The 22,019-nt window shown below is 45.9% G+C and overlaps 1 protein-coding gene across 1 annotated transcript in view; it reads left to right on the top strand.

Annotated features, from left to right (window-relative positions):
- Positions 1 to 22,019, top strand: part of FRMD4B (FERM domain containing 4B) — an 86,214-nt gene that overhangs the window by 49,699 nt on the left and 14,496 nt on the right. Inside the window, exons 8-14 of the mRNA XM_052776779.1 lie at positions 6,896 to 6,979; positions 8,178 to 8,243; positions 9,303 to 9,360; positions 10,292 to 10,378; positions 20,001 to 20,077; positions 21,203 to 21,341; positions 21,860 to 22,001. Coding sequence (XP_052632739.1) covers positions 6,896 to 6,979; positions 8,178 to 8,243; positions 9,303 to 9,360; positions 10,292 to 10,378; positions 20,001 to 20,077; positions 21,203 to 21,341; positions 21,860 to 22,001 — 653 coding nt within the window. The remainder of the gene's footprint in view (positions 1 to 6,895; positions 6,980 to 8,177; positions 8,244 to 9,302; positions 9,361 to 10,291; positions 10,379 to 20,000; positions 20,078 to 21,202; positions 21,342 to 21,859; positions 22,002 to 22,019) is intronic.

The following is a 22,019-nucleotide window of genomic DNA, read 5'->3' as shown; positions in this document are numbered from 1 at the left end:
TTGCACCATCAGCTGCGAGCGGGAGTTTGGGCTCCGGTCTGACTCCGAACAACAGCCTTGCTTTAAAAAAAGCAAAAATAAATCTCTTTTGCTTTTCCTTCCCATGGTGGTTGGGATCTATCATGTAGGGTGTATTTTGTTCTTTGAGGAAAAGTTACGACAGCTTTTCAGCCTCAGCTTTTTTGCTTTTGTGGATTTGTCAGGTCTTTATCGTTATTTGGATACTTTATTTTTCTTGTGGTTCCATGTATCTTTGTATCAGCACACAGGGCTGTGATAACAAGCTTTAAACTTTGCTGCTGTACTCAGACATGCTAAAACCCCACAACTAATATGGCTAAGCTGACTTTTGTGTGAACAGGAAGAAAGCGTGAATGTTAGAAATAACAGTCTGTTGTTGCGAGGAAGGGTTTGGGATCCTTCAAACGTTGTATCAACTGTGAATAGTCATCTTTTGCTCTGCAGTAAATCCCCAGGTAAAGCAGAGCTGTTCTGCTTCCCATCTGGTCTGATAGAGAAGCACTGTAATGCATGCTGTCGGTATGGCTGAGCAGCTCTGTAAACGTGGATATACTGTACCAGATCTGTGGGACTGTGAGCCGTCACCAACGGTAGGTGTGGCGTTCAAGGACCGAAGGGTTTTATCTTCAGAATATTCATATTTCACATCAAGAGCTGTAATAGAAGACCTGAGAATTTAGGGCAGGTTTGGGTCACAGATTTTCTCTAGCCATGCAGAACTGCTTCCTCGGCACCCCGTTCCTCATCTGCAAAGTGGAAAGACAAACAGTGCCTCATCTGCCAAGGTGGCTCTGGGAGCAGCTCACGTTCTCATTTGTCTGGTCCCCATGTCCTCAGAGAGGTGCATGCATATATCTGATATGAGAAATGTTGCTTTTCCCTTGGTGCTCTTGGTCCATCTTCCAAAAGCCAAGGAGTAGGGTCACCAAACCCCTGTGAGATCGGTAGGCACGCCTGCCGCTCATTCTGAAAGTCAGGCAGGGCTTGGGAAGCAGGGAAATTAGCCTAAAGGAGCAGGGCTGGAGCTGGAGGTCAGAGCCAGGGGTCCAAGGCTGTGGTCCAGCCTGTGCTAAGCGTGGGGAAGGGTTGCCCAGCCCCAGGCACGCTTTGTGTTTGGTGCAAGTCCCTCTCGAGCTGTGAAACTAAAGCTGTTGTTGCAGCACGGCGTGGGAATCCACAGCACGGCTGCAGCGTAGATGTACAACAAGCCTGGTGTCGAAAAAGCCATCTGCACTGCTTATCGTGTTCCTTTTCACCTACAGGGTTTGGAAGGCTCTTACAAATGCTCCTTCAAATACCTTTCTGAGCAGGTGGTTCCTATCTGGTATTGAAGTGGCAGACTTTGCAGCCCTGCCCCAGGCAAAGCTCCCCGCTGGCTGGAGGGGTTACAGTTCAGCTCTGGCTGTCCTGTGCCAATGGGAGCCCCTTGTTCATGGCCTTTCCAGATCTTGGTCTTCCTTCAACAGAAGAATGACTTTCTTGAGCGTGCCAGCAGACCATAAACTGAAAGGTTGGGAAATGATGGGAAACGTCTGGCACTTGTCACAAAAGAGGATTTGTCAGAAAGCACATTTCAAAATCCTGCTGCCAAGATCCTGCTGCTCTGACATACTCGAAAGCTGCTAAATCCATCGGCTCTCCCTGTCCCTTCCCTGCTCTCTTTTCCTTCTTCCCCTTTTTTCTCTTGCACTTTTAACCCCGCTTATTTTTTTTTTCCCCTCCGTTGCCTTGCTGCTTCCTCCTCACACCTGTTTCTTGTGGTACCTTGAAAGGCAGACCAACCTCCATGGGAGCGTGAGGTTGCCATGCTCTGCCCTTGCATTTATTTTAAAACAAAACAAAAGCCTACAGAAAAAGCACCTGTTGCTGAAGCAATCCAGCTGCAGTGTGATGGTCCATGTTGCCAACTCTCATCTGTGAATGTGTGGAATAGTGGGAGCAGCTTGGTGACGCTACCCTAAGTCTGGTCACTTTAGAAAGTCACTTTAGGACCAGCCTGGGGTGTGGGCAGCAACACGGGATGTTATAGCATTGCTTGTAATCGCGTAGCAAAGGCATTCAGTGGTTATTCTCAAGAAATTGGACCATTAGTAACATCATCTGAGTAACCTGACCAGCCCTCTGAAAACTTAAATTGTCAAGCTTTCAAGTATCTAGTCTAATTGTGTGCTGTTTCTATATATTTATTTTGCTAGCTCTAAATACCTTGAACAGAGTAAGAAGAAAAATCCTAATGGAAAGTTTTTGAAGTGTCTTTATGATGCAGGGTAATTTTGTATTGTCCTTTAGCTGTGAAGCTCCGTGTTTCCTTGTATCTCATGTGCGCTTCTCAGAAGTGTCTGCTGATTTTTAGGTGTCCATGAGATAACTTTCAGGTTAACTTGAGAGGTTGGTTGATATTTTCCAGAAGCAAGGCCACTCTAAATTCTACCTGTGGTGTGCCTAAAATTCATTTCAAGAATTAACCAAATATAAAACGGCGACATTCAGAAAGACCCAGGAGTTGACTTACTCTAATGATCATGTAGCAACACAAGAGTAGTTATTTACGAGAGGTCAAGAGGCTTCGAGAATAGAGGGAAATCACTATATGATGTACTTTCCCTAGTGATAAATTCCTACCTTATAAAGTGTTATCAACATGATTCAGCAGAGGCAGACACACCTGCCATCACTTTAGTCAGTTAAAAGTTGTCTGAAGTCCTATCCTTCTCAAGTTGTTAATATTTACAAAGATGATGTAGGCTGATAAGCTTTTATGTTGTAGTCCAGTATGTTGCTTTTGCTGCTCTGGGTGTGTCTATTGCTCTTCACGTTTTATGCTAATCTCATTAACCACATCTTATTACATCTAAGCTCTTACCTGCGTTAGCAACAGGCATAAGCAGTTTTTGGCAGTGGGCGCAGGGAAAAGCCTGGGTAGCCATTGACAAATGGTCCTAATTAGCACAGTTCTGTAAATCTTTGCCTAGCAGGGAGTGTTTTATCACTCAATTACAAGCTGTGAAGATGCACTTTCTGGGAGCATAAATATGTAAGTCTTTTTTAATTTTCAATAATGTGCTTTAGGCAGAGCATGCCACGATAGTCTGGCTTGGTTCCTTCCCAGATTTCTGGTGGGGTTTTAGCAAGGTGCCTAAAATTGCACTGTAACGTCAGCGGGTTGTAGGAGGCGCGTGGGATTGGTCCTGGTTTGCTGCTAGAGATAGTAGTTTGAACGTGGGAACTCCTATTCATAGTATGGTACGTGGTTAAATATTGCTGTTGGTTATTTTAGAGACAAGCTGCCCCTCCATCTCCATGGAGGGGGCACCGACGAGCAGGGCGTGCTGCTGGGACAGCATCTTGCCCGACGTTTGTTCATGTTGGGACAGAAAATTAAATATGTACAGTACCAAGCATGCAAGCTGAGGTTCGGCATGAGGAGGATCTGATGTAGATTTCCATTTACATTGCCCAGATCTTTCAAGTTCTGCTCGATATCTGCCAGAGAGAAAACTTCCATTTAGAGGGTGGGATAGGAAGGAAAGGGTTCGTCTGCTGGTTTTCTTTAATTCTTCTCCATAGTGGAAAAATACTTGAGATGAGAGTTTCCCTATATTTTCCTCCTGGGGAATAAACAAACCTTTTGCCAAAAAACATTCGGTCCCGTTGACTGGGCGGTTTAAGTTTATATAGTGAAATTATGCCAAGAACCATCAGTCAAGAAGCCCCCTCCGTAGCAGAGGTCAGATTAAATGCAAGTGGGCCTCTCTGTCCTGACAGCCGAGTCCTCCTCCTGCCCTGATGAGAACCGCCCATGGACACGCCAGATACAACACTGGCGTGTTTGGCTGGTAGATAGCGTAGATGGTTGGACATCTGGAGCCGGGGCTGTCTACCCTGTGATTTCTGTATCGCCTTGTGATCGTTGTGAAACCAAACAGGAACAGGTAATAATTCAAACCGTCGCTCCTGCCATCTGGAGTTGTCACCTCTGGGGAACGGCTGGATCTCGGCAGGCTTGGGAAAGTGATCCTGAAGGTCAAGGGGAGATGCGCTTGGGCTCCTCGGTGCAGATGAAGGGATAATGAACTCTGTGGAAGGAGGGGGAGGATCATTGGAGGCTTTTATTATCCCTGAAGCCGTGAATCATCCCGAATGCTAATCCTCAGGCACGCAGTCAGCAGATCTGGGCTGCCGCGTGCCAGCCTGCGCTGTCTGAAGGCATCCAGCGTGCAAGGAGCTGTGCTCTGTTTCTCCCAGGTCTTTTACATTTTTCTAGGATTGTTTTATGCTTTATCTTACAATTATGCAGGAAAAAATAAAACCCTCATGTGGCTTCTCAGAGACTTTCAGGCCTTTTAAGTCCGTTTTGGCAGACTCGCTCCAGCTACTGATGGACAGCATGGTGTGTCTGAACCTCAGGGTGCGAGGTTGGGTCCCTTCAGGAATGGAAGCCCCAAGGGCCAACTTTGCCTCATAAAAGTGTATTCTCCACTATTGTGAGAAGTTGGATGGGTTTGTAGGTTGGCAGAAGAACAGAGAAGGTCCAGCTCTGCTGTAAGTCGTCACAGCTCTGCGGACTCTGCCTGCTAACGAAGCGCACCAGGGCCCATGGTTCTGGGTCGGTGCTGGAGGGACGTGCCCCACGTCACAGCCCAGACACGATTGCGGCCCTTTGGTCACTGTATGTCCCAGCTCAAAGCCCACTCCCCCTCTGAGTGACGGGGAGGCTGCTGGCCCCGTAATGGTTGGTGAAGGAGAGCTTGGGACCTCTCCACCTGGCTGTGGTGGTGACAGCTGGGGAGTCACCTGTCCCCCCCTGCCCGGCTGCCTGTCCTGGGGCTCAGCTCCGGCCTCCCGGCATCAGCCTCCTTAATGCTCAGCCCTCCCTTGGGCATTTGTTGTTTGCCAGCAGCGAGGTTTCTAAACAGGGGTTTAGATACCAGCCATTAAACCTCTAATTATGAATATTGGAGGTTGAGAATCTATATTTAGAGGAACAGCCCTTTTGTTTGGTAAAAATGAGCTATTTTGTTATTGCTTCCTTCCAAAACCTCTCCTACTTCGCTGTATTTCCCTGCCAACCCTGACTGCTACGGCAGCCATTGCAGTTAAGAGTCAGGCTTAAAAATAGGAGGAAATTTTTATTTTAATAATCACTTATCCTGTGAGTCTATGATTGAAGTTGGAAGGGACCTCTGGCCAAACCTCCTGCTCCGAGAGCAGTCAGCTGTGAGATCAGGCCAGGTTGCTCAGGGCTTGGTTTTTTGGTTTGGGATTTTTTTTTTTTTTTGCGCTGGTTTCTGAGGCCTCAGGAGGGTGTGCTCTGTCTGCATTTTCATATATCCCTACAAACCCCTGGTAATCTACCTTCTCACTGCAAGCTGAGATGTCCTACAGCCTTTTGATCCCATCAAAATGGGCTTTTAAAGGGTGAATAAAACCCCCTCAGCTTTTGTAAGCATTGGCTGTATTTGAGCGTTGAGAGGAGAGATCCTGATTTTCTACCCAGCTGTCCCCGTTTGGGGCACTTGGGTGCTGGCCAGTTTGCAAAGAAAAGTGCATATTCCTGGCAGAAGAGTGCTGGCCCGGGAAAGCTCGGCAACAACAGCTCTTCGGCGCTAATTGACCCCCTTCTTGGCAACTTCATCAAAGACGTTGAAGAATAAATGGGCTGTTGATTGAACTGTTTCCTTGTCCCCAGAGGTGGTCCTTCTTAGTTGGGGTTGAGGCACATTGTCAGGGCTGGGGAAGAAGCTTACAGAGGGATTACCCCGTGCTCGCTGAGGAACAAAAAGCTTTAATTTACTGGGCCTTCCCTGTGACATCTGCCACGTGAGATGAGAGAGTGGTAGGGGTTTGCTGCCTCCTCCGTCTGCAGAGGTTGATCTGTGGTGCCCACGGAGCAGATTTCTGTGCTCTGGTCCCCTCCGCTGATGCACAGGGTGCTGGTTTTGAGGGAAGAGGGGGAACGTAGCTCAGATGAAATCTCTAATAGTGGAATCTGATGAAAGCAGAGGTCGGGAGCAGGAAAACACCTTCAAGGAAAGCTTGGATGCAGAAGTTGAGGCGGATGCTGATGGACGTGACTGATGCATTCTTTACGTAGAAAAGTTGTGTTCGTGCTTGTTGGTGCTGCTGCAAAGGCACGCAGAAATCCTGCAGAAATGAGGCGTGCAAGTTTCAGCTGATTAATTAATGGAGCATATTAGGAGAAAATATTAACCATTTTACTGATGTCTGTAAATAGATTTTTAAATATTCTGCTGGGTTTTTTTGTGACAAATCGCATTCACATACTTCAACCCCCTTTACTTTGTTCCAGGCTGGGCCTGGAGTCCAAAACTTTGAACTGTCTGTAGAATGAGCAGTCCAGGAAGACTATTTTCAGTGAAAATATTTTAATGTATATGAACTGAAACCCTTTTGGTTCGAATCAGATCACTGTTAAACTCTGAGATTTGACAAATACCATGCTGCTTTGTGCAATTTGTTGTCTGGAGGTAGGATTTTAGCTAAAGGTAGAGCAAAAGTTAGCACTACGAGCCTTGCTTTTGGGCAGAGGCTTTCCTTCTGCAGCTGTTTCAGGGCTCATTCTGCACTCAGCAAATAGAGTGAGTGTGTGTGCAAAGTAAATATTGATGCGGTGCTCCCGCCGCAGTGGCCCAAGAATCACGTGTCTGCATAATGAGTTACAAGACGAGTCTGCATGACACCGTATACATCACTGTCATGTGAGAGGGCCTATAGAGTTACGTTGCTATGACAGCCTGATATGGGGCAATGCAGCGTGTTCTTGGGTAGCAAATACAGCCCTTTCCTTCTGCTGAAACTAATGATTGCATCTATGATTCACTAGCAGTGACTCTGTGCCATTTTCGGTTTTTAGTGATGAAAACACTAGGAAAGACTTGAAGACACTGCCTGTCTTTCCTACCAAGACACTGCAGGAACATCCATCACTCGCTTACTGGTGAGCTGTTTAATTTAAAATGTAAATCATTGCTATGAATGGTAATGACAAGATCATTTTCAAACAGTTTTGCAAACTCTCTTGAAAGTTTTCAGCCTCTGTGATATAGGACTTGGGGTTAATTGCTTGTGCTCAAGTATTTCCAGTTTTTAGAAGGTTATAAGTTATGCAAGATCCAATGCAAATCCCTCATTGAAAGTTCGCTCAAATTAAATTGCTGGATCAGAAACGGCTGGATGAGAGTATGTGGGGACCACACGTTAGAAAGAGCTGAAATCTGAACTCCAGCCAAGCTTGGCTTTGCAAAGAGCACCTTGCTCGTCAACTGTCGCACAGTACAGCTTCTGTGGTGGGTTGACCTTGGCTGGCTGCCAGATGCCCACCCAGCTGCTCTCCTCAATAGGACGGAGGGGGGAGGAAATAAGCTAGAAAAGCTGGAAACGGAAAGGCAGGTCCAATTTTGTGGCTTGAATCTGCCGTAAAGGAACACAGCATTTGGGATGAATCAATGATATCGTTTCCTTGGAATTGATGCCCTTTGTGCAAGTTTGACTCCCTCATTTGTTTCATTTTTCTAGGCTTGATGTGTACCTGATGGATTTTCAAGTATGCTAGTACTTGCTTATGATTTGTTTTTTGCTGTGTTTTTCTTTGCTTTCAAGTGTCTGACACTTAAATGCATATTTTATTTCGCATTCCGCTAAAACAAAATGTTGACGTATATAAGAGGAAAAACGCAAAAAGGTCATTGCTAACAGATCTATATTTTTTTTCACCTATGAAATGTCAGGGGCAAAAAATACACTGGAATGAAAACATTTCTGGTTTAACTTCCTCTGTCTTGCATATGGAGCTTTAACTATCCTTTGAAGTTTTGGTCCTTTAGAACGTGAAAATGAATTTATACAATTAGTACCCTTATTCTGCAGCAGCATCTACAGCATAACAGGCTGATCCGAAACGATTCATTAATTAGCCTGGAACGCGGCATGCGATGGCGGGGATCAGCCAGGCAGCTCCACGCTGCTTAATGAAGGGTGGGAAAGAAATCAGTAAGAAACAGAATGTAAACCAGAGCGAGAAGCGTACAGAGGGACACTTCTCTGCATGCTGAGCAGGCGTCTGATTTTCAACAGATGCCGTCACACATGAAAAAAGTCACTGAGTCTCTAAATTGGGTTTTGTGTTTGGTTTGCAGTGAGGACAGAGTAATTGAGCATTATACACAAATTAAAGGTCTGACCAGAGGACAAGCCATTGTTCAGTGAGTATGACACTTGTTAATTTGTGAAGATGATATTTTTCCTTTTTTCTTTTTTGTTGAGAAGTGGCAATGCAGGCCGTTTTGATCATTATTGCTTGCAAACTTTACCATTTATATCTGTCAGATTCTTTTTTATTGAGTTATATTTCAAAGGTAAACTATTTGAAGTTTCAGATTTCACAGGCTTGCAGTTGCGTGTCCTCATTCAGATATCTCAAACATAAAATAAATTATTTGGACCTTATTTTATTGGAAGACTCTTCTCCATACCCTGCTTGCTATCAATTAGTTTTCACACCAAACTCTTAAGGGCGAGTATTACCTTAGATCCTGTAAAAAACCCAAATGCATGTTCGTTGAAGTGTTCAGAATTTGGCTTTCAAAAGAACAAGGTCTTCCAAGGTGTATACAGAGCCCGTGGAATTTTATTTTTAATTTACCATTAATATTACTGTACTTCCTACAGGTAAATGCCGTGGGATGTGTCACGAACTGAGAAGTTTGAGATGATTGCCATGGTTGCACGATGTAGACAACCTGAGTTTTTCTCACATACCTCGATGCCTGTAACTCTGTCTCAATAATTCAGGGCCTTCTTTCAATAGGAACAAGGAGAAAAATTGTCTGTCCAATGGTTTTCTGAATTGCCTCATGAAACAATTGTACAACTGCATAAACACTTGCAGTTGGAGCCTATCCATTGTAACCAGAGCGCCATAATGGAATAATTATAGGCAGGTCTTTACCAACAACGTTTCCCAAAAGGTTCACATGTTCAGTTCAGAATTTTTACTTTCAGTTCTCTGACCCTCTGATAAGAGATGGAATGTTTTGTTGTATAAGAGATTTTCTATTTGCTTTAACTTTTCTGAAATATCACATCTTTCCCCAAGCCAGGATGCTAAGTTTTTTCTGAAAACGTGGGCCTTCAATTATTAAGACCTTCAAAATATGCAAATGATAAATGATGTGTCCTGAATGCATGTGTGAAAAAAATATGTTAATAGATATTATTCCCTTCAGAGAAAATCATCTGATACGCTATAAATCTGTCTACAGGTACATGAAAGTGGTAGAAGCTTTGCCAACATATGGAGTTCATTACTATGGAGTAAAGGTTAGTAAATGCCCATAGATAATGTGATTGCTTACCTTATTATGTGTGATTACATTCCTATAGGAGTAGGTTGATGATTCAGTACCCTTCTGTCAGTGTTAAACCCTGCATTTTTCAACGTCCAGAATTTTCCCCCCTTCAATATTCTTTAAAAGCTGTTTCCAGAGAGCAGCAAAGCGTTATGTGCTGCAGAAGACAGAAAGGAATCTTTGTAAAACCTTCTGTAGTTCCTATCAGGAGCTAAATTCTTATCACCTTAATTAAACTGGGTATCACTTCTAGATCCCAAGCAGTTAATAGTTTCCCCAGAGACATTTCTAATCAAGATTAGAAAAACATACAATGTAGAAGCGGCAGGTGATTAGTGGGTGTGTACTTGGAGTGGGGAAATGCTGAGAAGTCCTTTTGGAGAGTGATGGAAATACACTATTTATTCCCATTTGTAGAGCAGAGCCTGGGCCAAAGTGTTTTGTGCAGAAGAGTTTGTGCAGCAGAGATGATGTCTCCTTACTTTGAGTCATGGCCATGACAATGGTACCCGAGAAGCTGATGTTTTGCGCTGTTCTCTCCTCCTGCGGCTGTCTATGCCTGAATTTAGTGGATGCAGTCATTGGCCACAGTTTTTTCTGTCCTGTATCCTTCCCCCCTCACAGCCACTCCTGCAACGAGTGACACCCCCTTGTTTCAGCAGCACTGTTGGTTTTTTGTCCACTTTGCACAACCACCACCTAGTTTCTTGCCTCTGCCTGAGAAGGCAAGGGAAGAAAGTTTCAACATTCACTCCAGCAATCCACTTCACATCAATTTGTTTGCAAAAAAAAAATCTTTGTTCTGTACCTACTCGTACTTGCCACAGAATGAAATAGGCTGTAATCTTGGAATTGCATAATTCTGAAGTAGCTCTTGGTTCACGTAGACGTCCATTTTTCAGGATAAACAAGGAATCCCGTGGTGGCTTGGAATAAGTTACAAAGGAATAGGCCAGTACGACTTACAAGACAAAGTTAAGCCCAGAAAAGTAAGTTTTTTGCATCTGATTTTTCTTCGGGGGGAGGCGGGATGGTGTTGCATGTCAAGATACACTTTTTTAAGCTGCTGTTTATTAGACTAGTGAGCAAAAGACCAAGGGTTGGAGGCAGAAGGAGAATTCTGCTGGCACTGACGCAGTAAAACTCTCCCCCCCTCACACAGATAGTGGCAATTCCCTTTGCGAGCTTTGGCTCATGTGTCATCTTGAGTTTGGTGGTCCCAGGACAGGCTGGACAGGAATTTTGACAGCCTCCAGGTATAACTGCAGAAGTGTGAAACAAATGGGTTTCTGCAAGTCCCAGACTAAAGGCCTTGTACTCAAGCAGTGTTGTCACTTGGCTTTCATATGTGGTTTTTGTGTGTGAAGCTATAAAAGGCTCCACTGATACCCCTGAAATACGGGGGGGAACTGCGTGAAACTGCAAGCCTGTTTAGGCAACTGTATGTTTCCTTGATGCAGTGAATTGTAACGGGGGGATTGAGAGTAAATGCCAAATACTGGACGTTGTTCTCTTTTTCCACCTCCGCTCCCCAGCGTGTCTCCTGCAGAGTGAACTCTGCCAACGACCTCCCTTGTTTAAGCAGGGCAGAGGGTCCCGTATTGCGCTGCCGGCTCCCTCAAAGCCCCCATCAGCGAGCCCCGACAGGCTCTTCTGCCGGCGGCCTTGGAAACCCATCATGCAACCCAAGCACACGATGTGTTGGGAGCTCGCCCAGTCCTGTAGCCGCGTACGTCTCCCTGCAACGGGACTGAGCCCTGACAGTCTTTGAAGAATTATTTAACCCACTTAGCTGGGGGGGAAGAGCCAGGACTGCACGTGCAGGAGCTGTGCTGTTGGGCAGGGTGTGTGTGGTTTCTTTCTGGTCATGTCTTCATTGACACATCTGAGCCATGAGGAGATGGAGACCTGCGGTTTTGCTGTTCTCCTTCCCCGGGAATGATCTGGGCAGGAGTTCACGTGAAGTGTGTGCTTCCCGCCAGGGAATTTTACATTTGCAAAATGATACTGTTTAGTGTATTTGTGCCAAAAAACACAGCTTAACAAAACTTTCTTGTTAAGAGTAATTCCCCTTCAAGCTCCCAACTTGATGTTTTCTTTTTTCCAGAGCAGGCTATGACTTGGTTTCTTTTGGTATAGTTATATAGCTGTGTGTCCAAGGTTGAACTCATACGTCCTTCCTTTGCTTTGTTTAGTAAAGCACGTAGTTTCATCCCGGGTCTCTCTTACCTTGCCTGTTCTAAATGAAAGTGACACAAGTGGAACCCTAGAAAATCAAGTCAACATTAATGCACCCATTGATCGTCAAAGGAGAGCATCAAGGAGCTCCTCTTGCTCTTGAGCACTTCTCTGTTTTTAGGCAACATCTACAAGATTTTCCGGTCAGGTCAAACACAGATCATTCTCTAGCCAAGATGTCCAGCTGTGACCAGCGATGCTCTCCAAGAAAATGCAGCCTGCCTGGCTAGAAGCATTGCTTCGCCAAGCACTTTTTATGCTTGTGGGATTTCAGTTTACAACATCAACCAGGCAGATTAAGAAAATTTTTTAAGGTCAGAAGGGCCCGGATACCAAGTCACGCCCTGCTACAGTTAGTTACGAGGCGTTGCCTTTGAATGCAGCAGGAGTTGTGTTTAAGAAAAATAAAATAAAAACCAAAGGTCACCTCTGCAGTGGATATGTTACAATGGAAATAATAGTCATCTGCTTTACTGTAATGATAGTTATACAACAGAGGATAGAGATTAAAAGGTAAGGTGGGAGAGAGGAACCTCAATGCAGAAGAAGGTTTAATGCCAATAAGCTGATTGAAAAAGTGGGGTTGGATATGGCTGTAGTATCCTTATGGATTTGTGTCTGGTGTCGATAGGAGGGGACAAAAATTACTTAAGCCATAGCTTGTCCTGAGTCATGACTACTTTTAACATGTAGCTAAATATGCAAACAGTTTCTTTATACAAAAAGTGTTTCAGGATCTGAAATACAAAGTGCGCTTCTGATGTGATCCATGGAAATAATTGGAATCAGATTGCTTTCAGGGGGGAAAGCAGACGCTGGGTCTAGAGAGGCACCCACATCCCGACTTGGTCGTGGAGTTAAAATGCCGAGACACTGCTGTTTATTTCAGTGTAGCTATAGCCTTGCTGCCTGTGATGCAGCAGGCAGGAGTTTCCTTTTAACCAATATTGTTGTTTGTTCATATTTATGAATGTATCAGAATCTATTTCAGAGAGAGAGGAGTCTGTATAGCTTGCCTGAATCTCCAAGGAGTCAGCAAGCACAGTCCTTCCCGAAGCAGCAGGCAAGAGGGGAGTAGGCATGTAAACTATGCCTGTCTTTTGGAGCAGAGGTGCTAGTTTTGCTGGATTTAGCAGAATTTTCTTGCTTTGCTTTTTGGGATGGAGCCAAGCTCACAACTGCCATGTGCTGGTGCTATCCTGCTGTTTATACTGTGGATCAAAAGTGCTGTTGTGTTTATCCCTAGCCGTCTGGGAAAGAGCCTCCTTATTGTGCTCCACTTCTCCAGTTAGTGATGTTTAAATATAAGTGCATCTGATAAACTCAATAAAAGGGAAAAGCTGAGTCCAAGTCTAATGAAGGCCAAGCTGGCCTTTCCTAATTTTAAAGATACAAGTGATCTCTGGGTGTGCAAGCCTCTCTGATACCTGCTGCATTGGGAAAGCTGCTGAGTTTCGGGTGGGAGGCTTTGAACAGGAATTGGTGCCTGTGCTCCCGCTGAATTCACACCAGGGGGTTTTATTCTGCTCTCTGTGTCTTTTCTGCAATGCTAATGGATGCTGTCAGACATAGCTGCATTTGCTTAATGTGTTCATCATAGGCACCTGGTGAGAGCCAAGTCCGTATTTAGAATAAAATTTAAAAAATAATAATAATAAAAAAATAATATATATAAAATTAACTGCACCCATTAATGCAATGTCAATTAGATCCCAACAAATATAACCGTCCTTCTCAAAAAGTGAAAGCTTTTGGCTTTATTCAAGTAGGTCTTTAGGCAAAGAGACCTAAATACGAGCCTTGGAGCACAGTGGTTATCCCAGGATTTTGTTGTTGGATCAACATGGTTGCGTGAAGTCCAAGGTTGAGAACTCTTCACAGGAAACAACTTGCAAGGCAGACCTGGATGAAGCAATCTCCAGATCCATATCACCCAGCCTTGCCAACGCTTGCGCATGTACCGTCAATCATCCGTGAGTGGAACGTGTGTTGTTGGAGAGGTCGGTGTGTAGCTCAGGGCTGGACCAGGAGAACCTGCCGTGGCTGTCTGTCTATCTAAAGCTGGCTGGGGAGGTTTGAGTCCGGCTATTAATATTTTGCTGGTTGACCTGAGATGGTTTGGAGAAAGGAGTTTTGTTTCCGTAAGTCACTCCTGAAAGCTTGTATTGCTTTAGAAGCGGTTTCTAGATAAGCGAGCCTGTGTTTTTACCCCTTTGGCTGGGACTGTGAGCTGATGGGCACTGAGGGAAGCACTGTGCTCCAGTGCTGTAATAGGCTGAAAATGGAGAATTATTTTTTGTGTCATTTATGAAAATTGCTTTTTTCTTTGTGGATAAAAGCAGTGGCTCCATACTGGCTGGAGGTTACACTGAGCTCAGTTCATTATAATCCTGAAGTCTCACAGGGCATAAAAAACCCTGGGTTTGGCAACCCTTGTTCAGATTTCAGCTCAGACCTGGGATTAACTCTGCAGTCCTGCTGCTTTGCAAACATATTCTCCCTTCAGCTGCAGTTAATACCGAGAGATGTCTCCTGCTTGGAGAAATGCCTCCTGCTTGCTATGGGGTGGCATGCCAAGATCCTGTCCCCAGTCTCTTCTGAATCAATTAGGAAAAGCATAAAACAGGTCCCAGGACTTCGTATGCTGTTTCAAAACAGAATAGATCTCCCTTTTATCTCTACCCCTATTCTTCTCACTGGTGAGATAAACAATGCCTCGTCTTGTTTATGGAGCATGTATTATGGTATGGGTTGAGTTTATTCTGCGTTCAGCCAATACATGGTGATCCTCTGAGGGATGGGAATCTGAGAAGGCAGTTTGCTGGCTTTTTGACTTGTTCTCCCACTTCATTGTGTTTCTGTGGGTGACTCCCTGGTGATAAATGAACTATAATATCTGAAGAACTAATCTTGCTATGCTATTGTTTCAAATTACAAGAATTTTGATTCTACTGCTGGTTGTCTTGAACACATTATGTTCTCAGAAGTGTTTTCGTCGGAGTATACTAGTTTTGAAATGGGTAATATTTATGATTATGATATGATATTTTTCTTTTAATTTAATATATACTAAGAGCTGATGCCGTAAGTTTTCCCTTGCAGAACATCAAGTAAATGTAAATTTGCTGTCCTGTTTTGCTGAATGGTTCAGAACACAACAGCATTCGTATGGGCTTCTCAGCAGGTGGATCTAATTAGGCAGAGATTTCTTTTATGGTGTTTATTTCTCACCAAGTCAAGTAGCAGCTGTTGATTTAGACATAAGATACTAAGCTCACACAATTATTTAAAATAAACACATAGCTGTTACGAGGCTGCTCTGAAATTCAGTTCCTTCCAGATGTGTGGAAAGTTGCTTGAGTGTCACCTGCCCCAAAACATATGTGTTTTGGGACAGTTTGGTGCCAAAACATCTCTGGTTCTTGTTAATTCCAATGCTAGTGAGAACCGAGCGAGGATGGATCATAATGCATTAGAAAAAAATATGATTGAAGAGGCTTCTAGAAGAATGGCTTAAGATGTAAGAGATGAAGGATGCCTCCAGGTGAGCGCTGCCAATTTGTGCTGGCATGGGTGGGAGCTGTCTGCTGCCTTCTCTCAGAAGTTGCTGCAGGTGGGGCGGTTTGGCTCTCCTGCCATCTACCCAAATGCCTCCCTCCATGGCCAGGCATAGCAATTTAAAACAAAAAGATTTCAGTTGAAGGTAGCATGCCAGCCAGCAAACTGGAGCAGAGGGGCTGAAACACAGCCCTTCTTCCAGTGTTGCCAGCAGGGTGGTAATTTCCTTCATCGGAGTGGGGTGCATTCCTATGGGCAGAAATCTTTTATGTTTCCTTGGTCTGAACTGCCAGATTTGTCTGGAGATTGCCATTCCCAGCCAGTTCCTGGGATGCTGGTTGCCGAAGCTCCTTACAGGCACCGCACGTACCACGAGGTGCTTTGAAAGCGCTTCCCGATGGAAAGGCTGCTGCAAACGCTGCGGCGTGGTTTGCACTTCCACGCTGACCTTACCCGACGATCCTTTGGGTGAAAAATCAAAGATGTGGGTAATTTAGATCTTGGTCAGAATTTGCCGTCAACCTTGGAAACATCCCAGATGTAACCCTGGCATGTGCTGTGCCCTGAGCTGGTGCTGCAGCTCTGCAGAAGTGCTTGGTCACACAACCCCTCCAGCCAGCTCCTCTCCAGATTTTTCACCCCGTTGCAAAAAAAAAAAAAAAACCAAGAAATTTTTAATCTTTTTGTTAAACAAAATGCATCAGGATGATAGGAATATTCAGCAAAGCCCCTGAGAAGCTCTCTTGCACATTTCTGAAGGCGGGGGCTCTGCCAGCTCCTGCCTGCGATCCTGATGGGGCCGTTTTTCTGAGCCAGTGAGCTCTTGCTGCCAGACCCAGACAAACTTGCATTTTATTCAAAACTGGATGCAAGATCGGCCAGGTAAAAAACCAGCTGCTGCTTTTAATAAGGTGCCTCACTACTTAAGCAGTCTGTGCCTGCTTTGTGTCTCGTAAGACTACAGTTACAGCTCTTTTTGTATGAGAAAGAGGGTTAGGAGGGTGATATCTTTTTGTTTAGTATTCTGTAGTATCTCGAAGAGGATCACAATAGAAGTGCAGGCAGCTTAAACTCATGGGCTGGCAAAAACAGCAGCTGGGTGGTAGGAGTCTGGCTGGTGCACGGAGGTGCCCGAGTAATGAGGTGTGATCGGGGAAGCTTTGCACCTCCACCTTCACCAAAAAGAACCAGAAAACAAACCTTGACTGGGCCAAATTCTACCTGTAGAGTTGGACAGGCAGCCCCTGCTATGCTAAATGGGAGTTTTCAGGAGCCTTTGAGGACCTGGCAATCTAAATGGATGGGAAGGCTATTAAGAAAACATTAATTAGCTCAGGTGGACCTAATCATCTAGTTAAAAGGAACATACATTGCAAAACTTCCACAAAAACATTTTAATTATTCCTAATTGTTCCCCCAGCCCTCAAAAACCAGTTTCAGATTTCCAGATTATTTTTTTTTTTACAACTCTTTTGTCTTTTAATATGCATGTAGTTTAGGTAAGATAGAAATTAGGAATGATTTAGAAACATGTCTGTACAGAGTTAGGGAGTATTTGAAGGGAGCAGGAAAACTCCAGTACAGTGACAGTTTCCTGAGTATTGCCTTTTGACCACAATTTAGAGAAAATTTATTTGAAGGTGTTTATAGAATTTCATTCGGTTTACTCTAGTTTATTCTTTATTACTTTTTTGCCCTTGTTTGTATTGAGGACTTTTTCCCTCTTGTCTTCATGAATCCAGACACGTTAGCAGAAACTTGTTAATGCATTCATTGATGATTATTTTAAGTGCACTGATATAAATGTTATTAGTCCACAACTTATTGTGAAGCTACTCATATAATCATTGGCCTTTTTTTAAGGACCTGACTGTAGAGAAGTTGATTGCTGAGGAGCTTATACTGTTCTTAAGTGAGATAGCTTAAGGACAGGGCACTTTTCAGTCCGTAAGAGCAAAGATGTGTCCTGCGTGCAGAATTTCAAATGCTGCTTCCCCATCTCTTCTGCAGCAGAGCGGCAGATGGGGGACCTGGCGTTGTCCCTGTCGTGTGTGTCTTTGGGCAAGGAGGCGAATGTCTTTGTGCTGAGTGTACCCAGAAGGATTGCTTCGGGCATCTGTCAGCTCCTTTTTGGGCTGGGCTGGATCTCACAGGGTGGGGAGGAAATGGGGCAAAGCTCTACCCACATCCTGAGGCAATTCCATGCAGGTTTCCTTACAAATGCAAAGGCTGTTTTTTTTGTTTTGTTTTTTTTTTCCCCTTCTCTGCACCACAAATGATCAGGGATGCATCTCACCTGGGGCTGGAGTTGGATTTGCACAGGCAGCTCCTAATGGAAGGGCCCACCCAGACCCTTGGACCGCTGGTGTGTCCCCTACCTGGGCAGGAGGCTGCTCAAGCTGGGGGGGCAACTGCATTTGTCCCCCCTGCCAAATGCCACCCTCTTCACCCTCGCTGCCCTTAGGACAGGTGACCCCATCTCCCACAGCCCTCGGGAATGCCAAGCGCATCCGGAGGGGAAAAACCCAGAGGAAGTGATAAAAGGGGACAGGGTGTCATCGCCCGCAACCGATAAGCAGCAGCAAGGCGTTTGTTTTTTTTTTTTCCAGGGGTCATGTTTGAAGCACACCCATCGTTTTTACGAGCGTGGGAGCGGGGCGGCGGGGAACGTGGCACGATGCTTCTGGTCGAACCTGTTGCCTCTCGGGGCGTGAGTCAATGCCGGCAAGACCGGGACATTGCCGTCGCGGGGGTCCGGGTTTGCCTGCTGCAGCCCCCCTCGCCACGCTCGCTCCCACCTCGGCCCCCCGCGAAGCCTCGGGGTGCCCTGAAGGGCTGCAGCCCCTCGGTAGAAACCTTCTTCTGTTCTCTCTTCGGTTCAGTTTTTCCCTTTTATCTGAGGGAAAGGGTGGGTCGGGAAGGCGTCGCTGCCGGGAGAGGCGGGTGATGTCAGGCGTGTGTCAGCAGTGGGAGGCGAAGCCGAGGAAAGCCGAGCGGCACCCTGGCACGGCGGACGCCTCTTGCCTCGGCTCATGTCGCCCTTGCCGCTTTCCAGAGTGGCCGGTGGTGCCGGGGAGAAGGGGCCGGTGCTGCGCGGAGGTGAGTGCAGGGAAGGGAGGGTGCACGGGGGGCTCTGCCGGGGAGGGAGGCAGCTGAGCTGCTGGGGGTCGTGCCAGGGATCCCTGCGTGCTGGAGCACCCATGGGTGCTATTGCTCAACGACCTGATGTACTGCGTGAGCTGTTTTCTTTTTAATTTTTTTTTTTTAAGTATATTTATTTAAAAGTTCAGCGCTAAGTTATAAAGAGGGCGCTTCTGAAAGTAGTGTGACTGGACAGGGTGCTTTTAATACAAAGTTGAACTTACTTAAGCAGCAGAGTAAAACTTCCATGGTCTTCCAAAAAATGACTTATTAGTTTAAGTAAATGACATTCCCCTTGCTGCATTTTTCGTATAGCAGGATCTAATAATAAATTGTAGTAACAGAAAGGAAAGCTTTAACTAAACAGAGGGAAAGGTCACTGAAAGAGCCAGAGCTTTCCCCACAAACACATGCGCTGGGTTATGTTTCATTTATGACCTGTGTTAAGAGTGTTTCAAATGCAGCATGGTGTAATACGTAATCTTTTACAAAAGTTCTTCCATCGTCGGAGCATGGCGCGTTGGGTTTTGGCGGAGGCCGGCGGGAATGTCGCGTGTCCTGGGGACTTCTGGTGTGGTGGCTGCAGCCTTGAAGGCTTTTGGAAAACTCCTGCAGGGAAGGAGGGGGTCACGTAATGCCCCGGGTGCCTCGGCTGAATCACCCATACGGCAAGCTGATCTCTCCCACTTAATGCTGGCCCTGCCTGGCCAGCCTGGGTGGAAGTATCTCAAGTACCTCCGCATGGGCTTTAGCTCTGGAAAGTAGCCGGCTGTAAGCTACAGCGTGCACTGCTGTACTTGTACACCCCGTCACCTTCAGGTGATGTCCTTGGGGACACCCGTACAGATCTCTGTGTGCGCCCACGCACCCTGGCACTGCCGGAGGGGGGGCAGGAGGTGGTGCTGCAGAAACTGCACCGAGGGGCCGGGGAACAGCTAGGCTAAAGCTGGGCTGAGAAGATGCTCATGGATCATCCCCAGAGGGTGGCTAATGCCGGTGCAAAGGGAGAGCGGATTTGTACGAAATTCTGATCCCACGGGTGCAGCTGCCAAGCCCCGTTTGACTTTGATCTTTTCTCCCAGCTGGCACTTTGCAGGAAATCTGTGGTTTCCTTACAGAAGTATGCGTTGTGGGGTGGCTTCCTCCTGTAGCTGCTCTTTCTCTGTACGTGTTGTACCCCTGCTCCAAAACGTCACGCTGAATCTCTTCACCCAGTGTCTTCAGAAGAGAATGGTCTTGGTTTTCCCTGAGCTGCTGCCATTCCCTGGGGATGTTCTGACTGCAGGAAGAGACCACAGGTGTCTATGCAATTACTTTGTATAGAGATTTTTGCAGTTAATCAGAGAGAAAAAGACTTTAGTTACCCTCCCAAGATCTCTGTGAACTTCTAGCAGCGAAATTAAATGTGCTATTGATGGAAACAGATGTTGTCACAGGCAAAATCCTCAATCTGCAATGCATTGTCTGTAAGAGTGCGAAATTACTTGAGGAGCATCCTGTATATTTATATTTATGTGCTTATTTTGATTGATGTCATGAATGTTATTGCTGAGTTCATGCCATAGCTGAAGATACACAGGAGTTGTAATTTGCTGAAATTACGTAACCTTGGGGGGAGAAGACCGGTGATTCTTGTAGTGACAGTGTTCTATTTCTTTCTCCCAATTCTCCTAGCTATTTCAATGGAAACAGCTGGAAAATCTCTATTTCCGTGAAAAGAAATTTGCTGTGGAAGTACATGATCCCCGCAGGTAAGGCTGGAGGAGGCAGTTGTAGCAGCGGGATGAATCTTTACCCAGGCTGGGGATTTGTCATCTCGTGTTAGCGGATGGGGATGGGAAGCGCCTCTGAGTTCAGCACAGACCTGAGTTGACTTTGGGCTTTGTGACACCGAGCCTGATCCTGCGTTTGACAGGGCAGGCTGGGGCTGGATCCGGGCTGTGTGTGATGGGCAAGTAGCGCTGTGATGTTGCAGAGGGAAGGTCGCGGTCGTAGTGAGCAACCTGGAGCGACTGTTGATGTGTTACAGCTCTGGGTGTCCTTCTCTCAGATTGCCTGTGGTGTCCACCCAGGGAGTTCTTGGAGCAGAGGGAGAACTATCTGTCATGGCCAAATTTGCTCGCTTTACAAAACCCTTCCCTGAGAGGCCCCCGTAACATGCCTGTGCAGCAGGAGACCCAGGAACACAGCCTGCAGGACCTGGACATGACTTTCTCGCTCACCTTCTGCCTCTCCCTGCCTGGGCAGTGATGCTCCCTCCTCTGAGCTCGAGCCTTCAGGGGCCCGCAGGAGCACTGCCGGTTGGGGTGGGAGCTCACCCGCAGGCTGCTTTCCTGTGCCTTCCCCTCAAGATCCCTCCCAAGAAGAAAAAGCCTTTGCCCAGGGTGAATTTTCTGACTCCACCTTCCTTTCTGCTTCTCCTGCTGCCATCCGTTCTACCTCTGGCGCAGGACTGCTGTGCCTCTCAGCTGGGCCAGGAGGGGCGGAGAGATTCTCTGCTGATCCCCCCAGATCCCCCGTCCTGCCTGATCACTCCTTTCAGGATCCCGTGGCAGTCTGCTCGCCCTTTCTAGGTTTATAGCGTACCCAACCATTGGTCTCGGCAACGCGATTGCGCTGCTGAACTAAAAGGCACAGCAGTTGCTACTGCTCCGTGTCGCAAAGCTCAACCGGGAGTGACTTCAACTTTAACTGTGTAAAATTAAGGGAAGGTTAGGAGGGAGGAAAGGCAGCAGCACCGGGTGGTGGGGAAAAGGAAATCTGAGTTTTCACATCTCTAAAATAAAGGCTGAGCCTTGCCTGGTTGAGAGAGAGGCGTCTGGAACTTTAAACCTCAAAGACCTGTCTTGAAATTGCATTTCTTATCACCTCCTCAGAATTTCGGTGTCGAGAAGGACCTTTGGTCAGAGTGGACTGGTAGTGCAAACCTGGTATGCAAACACTTCCCTGATCAAGTCCATCTGGGTGATGGCAATCAGTCAACACCAGTTCTACTTGGACAGAAAGCAAAGCAAAGTAAGTTATAAGGCATTTTACTGTGGGCATAAGTTTCAACACCTTTCCTGTATATCCTTCAGTGTATGTTTTTCCACGGATGAACTACTCTCCAGACAAAAAAGTACAAATTGTTTTTGTCAGCTTTTCGAGCAGTCTATTAGCGACAGTATTGTTATTTGATCCATTTTAGCCTGCCTGCAATTAAGGGCTATGGAAGTGTAATCACAGAAGAGGGAATTCCCACATCTCTGTGTTTAATCTGCTTTTTCTTTTGTCTCTTTCTCATGTTCGTTTTGAACACGGTGCAAACAGCAGATAGATTTTGAGTTGGGAGATTGTTTAGGCTTTGAGGGCAGAAGGGGAGAGGAACGCCAGCAGAGCCCTGTGCACCACAAGCTCCTGTGTGATGCTGTTGCTTTAGCCCTTAATTTTGTGGGAGATGAGGTGTGAAATGTCATCTTCTGTGACCCTGTGTTCTGAAGTTAATTAGAGGTAACTTGATGAGGCTGGATTTTTTTTTTTTTAAACTCCTTCAGGCAAAAATTCCTTCAGCCAGAAGTTTGGATGATATCGCCATGGATCTGACAGAGATGGGAACACCAAAAGTTTCAAAGCTAGTGACTTTGGAGGCAAAGAACCAGCTTATTATGGCCAGCAATGGCAGTTTGATCTCATCAGGTAATACTTTGTGTGAAT

Source organism: Harpia harpyja, chromosome Z, assembly GCF_026419915.1.
Source record: "Harpia harpyja isolate bHarHar1 chromosome Z, bHarHar1 primary haplotype, whole genome shotgun sequence".
NCBI lineage: Eukaryota > Metazoa > Chordata > Aves > Accipitriformes > Accipitridae > Harpia > Harpia harpyja.
The sequence above is the reverse complement of the archived record's forward strand: the minus strand, read 5'-3'. Positions and strand labels throughout refer to the sequence as shown.